The sequence below is a fragment of the Tamandua tetradactyla genome, chromosome 2 (assembly GCF_023851605.1).
Source record: "Tamandua tetradactyla isolate mTamTet1 chromosome 2, mTamTet1.pri, whole genome shotgun sequence".
Taxonomy (NCBI): Eukaryota; Metazoa; Chordata; class Mammalia; order Pilosa; family Myrmecophagidae; genus Tamandua; species Tamandua tetradactyla.
Window position 1 is genome coordinate 84749343 of NC_135328.1, and position 11343 is coordinate 84760685.

At 39.1% G+C, this 11343-nt stretch overlaps 1 protein-coding gene across 1 annotated transcript in view; it reads right to left on the reverse strand.

Moving 5' to 3' along the window:
* Positions 1–11030, reverse strand: part of LURAP1L (leucine rich adaptor protein 1 like) — a 39888-nt gene extending 28858 nt beyond the window's left edge. The window contains exon 1 of the mRNA XM_077148188.1: positions 10007–11030. Within this exon, the coding sequence (XP_077004303.1) occupies positions 10007–10312 (306 nt within the window). The 5' untranslated portion in view covers positions 10313–11030. The remainder of the gene's footprint in view (positions 1–10006) is intronic.
* Positions 11031–11343: the final 313 nt, after the last annotated feature.

Below are 11343 nucleotides of genomic sequence, written 5' to 3' on the forward strand. Positions count from 1 at the left end.
TGTTAAAACCATATATGACTGAAAGAGAAGTACATTCCAATTTGAAGACCACAAATGTTTCTTCAAATGAAGAATGAAGTGCTCTGATTAAAATCAGATATGTCTGAACATAATCTGTTCTCTAAAATAATTATTAAATGTCTGGATAATCACTTAATGTAAAAAAGTAAATCAACTAACTTTATTTTTAAATTAGTAACCAGTTGAGTTTCGTATAGAAGTGACAGAATAAGAATGTTGACTAAAGATTTCTTAGGCACTATCAGAAATCTGTTTATATTACCTAATACTCCTGTGCTAAGTAAAAAAATGGAATAAGGATGGTGTCTACCTAATAAGTGGGAGGAATGATAATGAAATGGCACAATACATGAAAATTGCTTATTACTTATTGGCATATTATAATCACTCAATAGATGTTACATAATGGTTATCGGTTGAATTGTGTCCCCCAAAAAGACATGTTCAGATCTGTAGTCCCAGGCCTGTGAACGTGACTTTATTTAGAAATAAAGTCTTTGAAGATGCTCTTAGTTGAGGCCAAACGGGTATCAGGATAGGCCCTAATCCAGTATGATCGGTGTCCTTATAAGAAAGGGAGAACTGGACATAGACAGACCATACTGGAGAATGCCATGTGTTAACTGAAGCAGAGATGAAAGTCCAAGGATTGGTGACAAAACCCAGTATAGATTTTGGACATCTAGCAACCAGAACTGTGAGACAGCAATTTCTGTTGTTTTCAGTTATCCAGTTTGTGCTGCTGTTATTGCAGCCACAGAAAACCAAGCCACTAATCTAAGATTATTACATAAAATAAGGAAAATTAAATCCAAACACACCAAAATATGTATGCGCATGTGTGCATATATATACTTACACAGGCATAGAAAAGGACCTGTGAAGACATGCATCAAATAGTCAGCAGCAGTTTCTTTTAGTGTCTAGAAAAAGATGGTAAGGTGGGATATGGTAGTTTTTGAAGAGAGATTTAGAATTTTTTCTTTACAATATATGTCTGTATGTTTGGACATTTTTAAATGAAAAAGTATTTCATTTTTAAAAAAGAAAACAAGTTATTTTTAAAGGAATAGTAAAAGATCCATTGGTAGACATGTGAAGAAATGACAGTAAAAATGTTCATCATGCATATTTCATGGTGCATGGATATGGTATTGTTTCAGAGTAAATATAGATCCAGCATATAGCCAGGCATGCAGTGGTTCTTGTTTGAATGACTAGCTGGGAATCACAGGTCCTTCACTTACAGTAATTTAGTCAAGGACTTCTCTGCAACCCATACTTTCCTTATCTGTAAAATGGAGATACTAATAGCCTCATATAAAAATCCATCATACTGTCGTCCCACTTTAAAAAAAGTGATTCATGTTTTATTCTGAAACCTAAGATTCAGAGACTTTTGAAACATACATTTGAAAATATAATTTCTTTCTCCTTTGAATTCTACCTCTTCACTTTACACTGAGGCACAATTTGGAGTGATGTGTTTTGAACACATACATATCTGAGAAATCCTACCATGCTGCTGAGTCACTGATATCATTTTAGAAAAATAGGATATTTAAGCTCCTGTTAGGATAGTAATTTGAAAGTACTCGTGGAAAACACATAACATGGTGTCAAGATTCCCAATTTCTAGTCTTTTCCAGTGAGTTATCTAAGGTCTCAAGCTTTATCCTGAACACAGAATCACTTGAGGAACTAAAATGCTACCAATGGTAAGTTGTTGAAACTCCTAAATCTTGACTGCTAAAGGCTCCACTATAAAATTCTGAGCTGCACACTTATCAGGGCAGGGAATCCTCACTAGCTGCTCCTGTGAGGTGGAAGGGAGTATTTAGGGAGACTCTGGGGATAACAGGAAAAGGGGAAGACTGTGATTTCTGGGCACTGGTTGGTGGTGACATTTGGATATGTTGGTCCATATCTTGAGTATTCCCAAGTCAGAGACTGTCTTTAGTGCTTTGTTCCTTCTTGGAAGGTTGATGGAAAATAAGCATACAGCTTACTGTGTTTAATGTTTTGAAATTCTGGAAGAATACATATATATGTTTTATCCTATATGTCAGTATGACAATCAACATATTCTAAAGCATTAATAATTATAGCATAGGATGGTGTTAGAGTAACTTAATGGTAGAATTCTCACCTACCCTTTGATTCTCAAAGCCTGCACATGCCAAAAAAAAAAAAGCATAGTTATTAAAAGTCAAAATTCTGATCTCACCTTGCCTCATCCCCTTACTATCTAAATATTCTTGAGCCTCAGCTCAATCCTTATCAATAATGTGGTTGATGGAATTACATTTAGCTAAAAGGTTGTGCTGAGTTGTTTGTATATAACCTAGTCATTCCCAGAAACTTCTAGTATTTATGTGACATCTGAGAGTCAGAATTAGAGCTCTGAAGCTATGAAAGTCAGCACTCCCCCATACAGAAACTTTGCTTAAAAAGTTGAAAAAGGGATGAGACTTGGACTACAGAATTGCATGAAACTGATCTGGATAGGATTGGGGTAGCCCAGAATACAGGGGAAAGGATGATAGCATCCGTATCTCAAAACTTCAACTTCTGTGTTATACCAAAAGGAGAGATGTTCAGTTTATGCAAAATTGATACTTTGGGTAGTACGTTACCTAATTTAACTTGTATGGTCAGTTTTGTTGAACATCATAAGTATATGGAATCTTGAATAGGCATAAGGTCTTGTTGGTTTCTTCAGGTTACTGTGATTCCCTGATATATCTCAGAATTTTGAGGTAGTGAATAAAGAAATACTTGAAAAGTCCCCTTGGGGGACTGGGGAGAAAGGAGGAAATATTAAATTGACCCCTTTTTGGGAATATCTGATATTCTCACAAGCAGTGGGGACAACCAAATCAATAGACTGAGTCCTTGATGAAACTTATTCCTGCAAAGAAGAAGCTAAGCCTATTTAAAATTATGCCTAAGAGTCACCCTCAGAGAACATATTTTGTTGCTCAGATGTGGCCTCTCTCTAAACCAACACAGCAGGTGAACTCACTGTCCTCCTCACTATATGGGACATGACTCTCAGGTGGAAATCTCCCTGGCAACATGGGATTGAGAAAGTCTTCTTGACCAAAAGGGAGAAGAGAGAAATGAGACAAAGTTAAGTTTCAGTGGCTGAGAGATTTCAAACAGTCAAGAGCTTTTCCTGGAGGTCATTCTTATGCATTATACAGATATTCCTTTTTAGTTTATGGTGTATTGGAGTGGCTGGAGGGAAGCTCCTGAAACCGTTGAGCTGTGTTCTAGTAGCCTCGATTCTTGAAGGTAATTGTATAATGATATAATTTTTACAACATGACTGTGTGATTATGAAACCTTGTGTATGATGCTACTTTTATCCAGGTATGGACAGATGAATAAAAAAAATAGGTATAATAAATAAATAAATAATAGGGGGGTATGGGGTAAAATAAATTGGGTAGATTGAAATACTCATGGTCAATGAGATGCAGGGGTAAGGAGTATGGGATGTATGAGTTTTTTTCTTTTTCTTCTTTTACTGGAGTGATGCAAATGTCCCAGAAAAGATCATGGTGATGAATATACAACTATGTGATGATATTGTGAGGCATTGATTGTATCCCATGTATGAACTGTATATGTATAAAGATTTGTCCAAAAAAATATTTAAAAAAAAGATTGTGAAAGGTTTCAGTGGGATAATGGATGTGAAATACTTAACAGTACCTTGCATATAATAGGTCTCACTATAAATTGCCAAGTACTAATTTTAAGTTTGTCATACTTCCTGGTCTACCAGGCATCAGGTTCTACAATTCTTTAATATATGCTTCAATCTCAGTAGTGTGCTCAGCACAAAGTAATTTAATAAACACCAAATCTAAAACAAAAGTCAAGCTTTCCAGTTATATGAAAGCTGGTAAATTTATATATATGCATATTTTTTCCATTTTGCATAGAAATGTTGTCTCTATGGATGATTTGAAGATGTGGGAGGTGCTATGACAGTGTCAGTCTAATAGAGAAGGCCCCTAGACTTTTGTGATGGCTAACTTCATGTGTCCAGTTGGTTAGGTTATGTTGTCCAGTTGTTTGGTCATGCACTGGCCTGCTGGTTACTGTGAGGGTATTTCATAGACAGGGATTTGTATCTATAATTAGCACATTGTCTACAATTAACAAAGGAGATTGCCCTCAGGAATGGTGGGAGTCTCTGCATGCAATTATTTGGAGGTCTTAAAAACCACAACTGAGGGTTTTACAGTCGGAGGAATTTCTGCCTCAAATTCAGTGCTGGCTCTTGACAGAATTTCCAGCTAGCCAGCTTCCCCTGAGGTATTTGGACTAAGGACTTCCATATCACCTTTATAGGAGTTTCTAGTTTTCAGCCTGTCCTATGGGGTCCAGACTTACTAGCTCCCATGTTCCAAAGCCACATTGCCCATAGAGGGCTATAAGCGTTGAATTCTTAAGAATGCCTCAATAGAGATGATTTTATCCTGAGCTCCAGAATGGTTAAATAACTTGCCTAATGTCACACACCAGTGAGTGAAAGAATCAAGACTAAAAGGGAGGACCAATGGGAGCTGGGCAGGCCCTCCTGCCAGAAATACAGGTTCCACAGGGGCAGGGGGCTGGGTCTTGGCAGCCTGCTGTGCCCTGTTGATTTGTACCCCAACCTGCTCCAGACTTGACTGGAAACTCAGCTCATCTGGTTCCAGAGCCTGTGAAATTTCCACTAAACCAGAGCCACAACTTGAGTAGTGAATGAACAACCATTAAAGAAAAACATATAAAGGAATATCTTTTAAAAAAAAAAACAAAGAAAAGGAACAAATTCTCACAGACTCTGAGTCTCCAGCCAAGAGCCCCAGTTTCAGAAATAATGTCTCCAAAACTAATGTCTTAATAAACGTTTGTGGTGTCTCAAGGTCAAGTTAGTATGGCTGTGCAACTTGAATGGAATAGAAGGAAATTGTTTAGGGTCAGAAAGTACTCCTCACCTGTGTCAGTCATTCCAACATACATTCATAGAAGGCTGGGCTCATCATTATTTGGAAATGTCACTGATATCAAGTTATTTAGAAATCCTCTAAATTTTATCTGTTTCTCAAAAAGCAACATTACTCCTTATGTCTGTACCAGCTGCCAATGCGTTACCTACTAGTATAAGTAAACATCTTTCAACAAGATTTATTTATTAGATTAAGTAAATATGATAGCATTCCATATGTAAAATGACAGAAGTCGTCATTGGTAGGAACAGAACTACTCATTTCCTTGATGACTTCATCCTTAATATTAAGCTCTTAATTTGCATAGTAATCAGCACTCTTACTTCCCTCTACAAGACAAACTTCCTCTGAGAAATCTCAGTTTTATCTACTGGCCTCAATGTTTCCTTATCATCTCCACTGTATACTCCACTCTGCTATACACACCCACTTCTTTGCTGGTTTGTAATCTTACACTGGCCAAATTATATTCACATCTTATCTTTCAGCTGTCTTGTGGACTCATTAGGGCTGGTGCCTTCCACTTTACGTCTTCTCAATTATATGCTTATGTGTTTTCCTTCATTCTTGTCTGATTTAGGGAAAATAAATAGGTTCGAACTCCAGAGAAATCTCCTAGTCTATTTTGAAGTATAGCAAATGATGAAGTTAATTTTGTAAATTATTATCACTTTTTGAGTGAATTTAAAATAACTTTTGTTTTGCTTTTATAATAAAAGTAGGCAAGTCATTTACCACAGGGGAAATGCATGGAAAACATCAGTAAGTAAAGGCATCTAAATTACCGAGATGAAATCTACCAACCTAAAGACTTTCAATATTTTGATATATATATATATATTTCTAGTGTTGTTTATAAATTAATGTGTATATGTGTGTTTGTGTTTAGGCCTGGGTATTGCCCAGAAAAATCATTAAGGCAAGGGTATTTGAATGCTTGAATAGTAAGCAAGGATAGGAATTGGCTTGAGGACATTTATATTTCACTAAATATAGCTACAATGCCAAGTATTATAAAAAACTTGGAATTCAGGACACAGTATTTTCAAGCCTGTTTGGTAAAACATCCCTACATAACACAGAATCAACCAGAATCCAGAATGTGGTATTCAAAAGTACTCCATTCCAAAGTATACTTTGATTTTCTGAACAGTAATTATCTAGAGAGGAAAACTTGAGTGACTCCAGTAGGCCTTTTGAAACTCCAGATTCATATTTTTCGATGATTGCCTTCATAATCTTATGCATGTCAAACTTCTTCCAGAGTAAATTGATGAAAATAATTTTCTCTTTCAAACATATTGAGATAGCTCACATTTTTTGAATAGCTTACAATAGAAAAGTACAGTATAAAGTTTATTAAAACGTGTCAAATACAGATTATTTATACTTATTAGAAAAAAGGTTTTGCATACCATATCTATAACCAATAAATAAAATGTCATTCTCAGGAAATTTTTGGCAAAGAGTTTTTTTGTAGACCACAGGGTGAAAATTCCACATACAGGACATGGCCTCTGAAGACTGACTTTTTAAAGAAACGATTTTTGTCTGTATTCCCAAGATGGAGAAGTGGTCTGGCATATAGTGGGACCTCAATAAACGTTTGTTGATTATTAAATGAATAAGTATCTGAAACAGCCCCTAACATATACCCTGAGGGCCTCTTTTTGTGGGTCCCTTAGCACTTTAGGGGGAGCTGAGTATCACAGATTTATAAGATCTGTGCTACATTTTGAAGGGAAAATTGTTGAGATCCAGGCTCAAATGAGGGAAAGGCACAGAATCTGAAATCATGTGATATGAGTTCAAGTTGTGATTCTGTTAGTTCTGCAACCTTTGCCTGGTTTCTGAACCCTATCTAAGCCTCAGTGATTTCATTGGCAAAATGTGGGTAAAAATGCTTCCTCTTTCTCAATTTGATGTTAGGCTCGAATGATAAGACAGATATTAAAACACTATGAATGTAAAGGAGAGAACAGATATTATTGTACAGAATACGTGCAAGAAAATTGACACCTATTTCCAATTTCATCATAAATTTCTTATATGAATCTTTGCATTTGCTTAATTCATTGTCAAATTTCCTCAACACTAAAGTCAAAATAAAAATCTTCACATTGGAAAAATTTACTTTCTCCACTAAAACATCCTGATAGTTGCCATGAATCGAGATTGGCTTAATGAGCCAAATACATGCCGGCAAATTTCCTTATCCAGTATTTTCCCTTAAACCCACTCTTTATAGGATGTGGTGATATTTAGTTGCTTATAAGATTTCAGCATTCAGACATTTGGTCATGGAATTTTTTCCCCTCCACAATATCTTTAACTTGTCTCCTTTACAACTGGGTTTCAAACTTGTCTCCTTTACAACTGGGTTTCAAGGATGTCTAAAAGCAGTGATAGCAGCAATCACAGGTAAGACTGAGGGAAATCATCCATAAAAGTATAAAAGGGGAAGAGAGAAACAATGATGCAATAATTTGTATGCAACAAACCTTAAATGTTGAGATTACCTCCCTGCAAGTCTATGCTGTACTGTGTCAAGGGTACACATATCCATTCTAACAGGAAAATTAGGGAGGCTTAACTCCTAGAGGTCTCTTAGCTGTGCATGGCTAAGGAGGTTATTAGGAAGGATTTCTGAGGGTGGAGGTAAAGCCTGATAATTTTGGATCATCTAAGAAGAAAACCTGCAAACAACTCAAAATAATGAGCATGAAATATGGATTATGTATAACATCAAAGAGGTTGACACAGTGTCCTTAGCATAGGTCAGAAGAGAACATGAAAATCACAATTAAGAGGTCATAGCCTGCTTTAGTTCTCTAACTTCTATATATGGGAATGCTCAGAGGAGACAGGAAGAACTACAGAATTGCATCTGTTCAATGTTTATAACAAAACTGCCAAGTCTATATAAAAACAAATCTGTTGCTTTGCATTTGTGCTGAAGCCGGGGTTTTTAGCATCCACAAGAGTTCTCTGTAAAGTGCGGGAAACAATCTCATTGGCAGAGGGATATACCTGTTTTCAATCCCCTCCCTCTTAACTCCCACAGCTAGTGTTATCATTTTCTCAGTGGAAACCTTTGTTAGGGTACAAAGTTTAACATGTAAACATCTGTTCTGACATAAAATTATCCCAAATCTCTAGATTCCAATACATAGAAAATATAATGAATAGTTAGTTTAGCAATTTGCCACTGTTGATGTTGCTGGGTTTTTTTTTCCTTTTAATTAATATGTCAGTCATCATATATAGCTATTCTGGTTTGAGGAAACAGATTTTTGTCAACTCTTTGAAATTTTAATTAAGAATAATAGATAAGCCTAGAAAGTATCTTTAGTTGTAAAGACCAGATATTTTTCTGTATCCTATAGAATTCTTCAACATGCTTGGCTTGAGATATTACAAATAATAACTTTACAACTGGGCACAACGGATTTGAGAGCCCTTAATGGACAGGAACCTTGACTTTTTATTTTATATTTTTAGCAACCAGTTCATTACCAGGATATAGAATATGCTTAACAAATACTTGTTGGATGACTAAAATGTATAGCCAGTGTATGTGTGTGCATTCAGAAAGTGAAAAATGAATACAGTAATAAAATAATTTGTACAACACATGGTATGTGTATGTATAAATGGATTCTTGCTCTCAACATCTGGAACATTCCATGCAGGAGGAAAATGGATATTTGAAAGGTAAATAATAAAGTCCTTATGAAGAACAACCTTAACAGTCTTGTTACAGGTTTTTACAGTGATATCCTTGAGTCTTTGTTGTAGAGTAGGATGAAAATTCCAGACATAGGACATGGCCTCTGAAGACTGAAATTTTGCACCAATATGTTTTCCAAGATTATTTTATGCAATGGAACTTATTCTCTCCAGCCTTCCCGCAGCTAGGTAAACATCTCTAGTTATTTCTTTTTAATGTAAGTACTTATGTATCTGTTTATTTATGTAGACTAGCCTCATCATCCTCTGGGTCACTTATGCCCACTATTTCAACTTTCTTTTCCCAGCTGCTGTTTTGTGGTTATTTCCTTCAAAGGTTTTAGGAAGAGATCATTTCCTCCAACCAGCTCGTTGTACAAATAAACTGAGGTCTACAGAGGCAAGGGGACTAGCCTAAAAGCTCATGGCAAGTAAATAAGTGTCTCCGTCTAAGTACATCCGGGAAAACAATGATTCTCAGACCCTGTAAGTGTCCCATTGTCCTATTCTTAAACTAAGGTTAGCAAACAGCAGGAAAACAATTGCAGATTGAGGACTGAGGGGGAGTCATTAACAAATCCAAGCGTCTGGGGATCACCTGTTCGCCTGGCTCAAAACAGTGAAACAAGCTATTCTTAACAACATCAGGGACATATGGGCCATTGTTTTCAGAACCAGCTGTGGAGAATCAACTCAAGAGTGGCCTCGGAACAGCTGCGGCTGCTGCACTAAGGGGGCGGGGTGAAGGGAGGGTCTGTTAGAAGCCGAGTGAGGAAGCAGAGCCACAGGGCCCGGGCCGCGCCACCTCCCGGCAAACCAGGAAGTATCTTCGCTGGTAGTGCAATGAACCGGGCCACCTTGTGAACCTACTGGAAGTGTGAACGGCGCGCAGCAGGCCCCATACGGGTGCAGTAATTGCAAACCGTCTGCGGGCTAGTGACCGAGTGGGTGAGGGCTGGCCGCTGAGTCGTCAGAGCTGGACGCAGCCTGACCACGCTATCAGAAAGTACACAGAGCAGAGCAGGCTCTGCTGTCGTAACAAACCGTGACCAAGCGAAGTGCGGGGTAAATAAACAGCTGCCTCCAGACGTGCGCCCCCTGCGCGCTCCTCTATCTAGCTTTTCCCACGCACCCAGCACTCATCTCTTAGCTCTGCAGCCTGCCACCGTCTCCCCTGAGCCCCATCCTCCTATCTCCCCATCTTTTATCCCGGACCCTTACTCCCGCGGCTGGTGCCCCACACTCACCATCTCTTGCCTGAGGAGGTGAAGCTTAGTTTCCAGCCTCTCCAGGGTGCTAGAGTGGCTTCTTCGAGGAGAGCCAGAGGTTGGGGAGGAAGAAGAGGAGGACGACAATGAGGGAGGAAAACTGCAGCAGCAGCTGCTGCTACTGCAGCCGCCGCCGCCGCCGCTGCAGCTCCCCCGGCAGGGGTCCGGGTCCCTTTCGCGGAGAACCGGCTCCTCCCCACGGAGCGAGCGCACTAGGCTCTCGGGCACTTTGCGCCCCAGCTTCAGCTCGACGTCTCTGAGGTCTGGTAGCGGGCCGTCTTCCATGACTTTTCTAGAACGGTGTCAATGGTCATAAAACGCTGCAGACGAGAGGCAGCAGCGGCCTCAAAGGCTGCCGCAGGATCAGCAGACCCCTCCCGACGCCCAGGTCTCTAGCCTCGGCTGATAGAGGGCACAGTCCTCTCCATACCCGCCTGTGCGACACCAGTCCTGAAATCCGCACAGGACGCAGCGAGTCGCAGCCGCAGCAACCTGAGCGCCGTGACTCCTCCGATACTTGCCAAGACTATCGAGATCTCCTTTCTCTTCCTTTTTGGCCACCCTACTGCAAAGTTGAGTTCATTGATATGGCAGAGAAAGGAAAACGGCAAGTAATATAGACCAAAATAAAAGGCAGGTATATCAAATAAATTTTAGCTTTCTGGGGGGGAAAAATTCATATTATAAAACTGTCCGTTCGCATCCATGCTCCGTTCACTGACTGCCCGTCTGGTACCACGAGACAACAAAATAATGATGTGGTCACACTCCTGTGTCGTTTCATTTTCCAGCCGTGTGTTTCCAAGCTTTCTGCATATCCTGGATTGTCAGAAATAATCTTTGGTCAGTGAAAGAAGAGGTCGACCATGTGCATGGGCGCATGAAAAAGAGATATTTAGCATAGCAGGAGTTTAACGGCTTCCTTGAAGGAGCAGAACTTCCCTTCCTCTCTTTTAGGCTGTTTGATCCAAGTCATTGTGTTCCTCAGAGCCTCAGAAACTTTAAACTCCGCTGGCAGGTGGACCAAACCAGGGCCAACCCTTGTACCGTATATCACTGCCGAGAAGAGCAACAGAAATTTTTCCGACCTTGGCATTAGTTAGCAGAGCTTCAGCGTCCTGCTTTGGAGGTGGAGTACCTAAGACCGGTATTAGATTTTCTGTTTTCCTGGGCGAAATCGCCAGGTAGTTACAACCTTTTAAACAGTTTTTTAAAAATTAGATGCAGAAGAATGACTTTAAACTTGTTGTCATTTCCCATCCCCCATCTTCCTAAAAGGAAAGAATGTAGCTTTAGAAGCCTTTCATATATATATA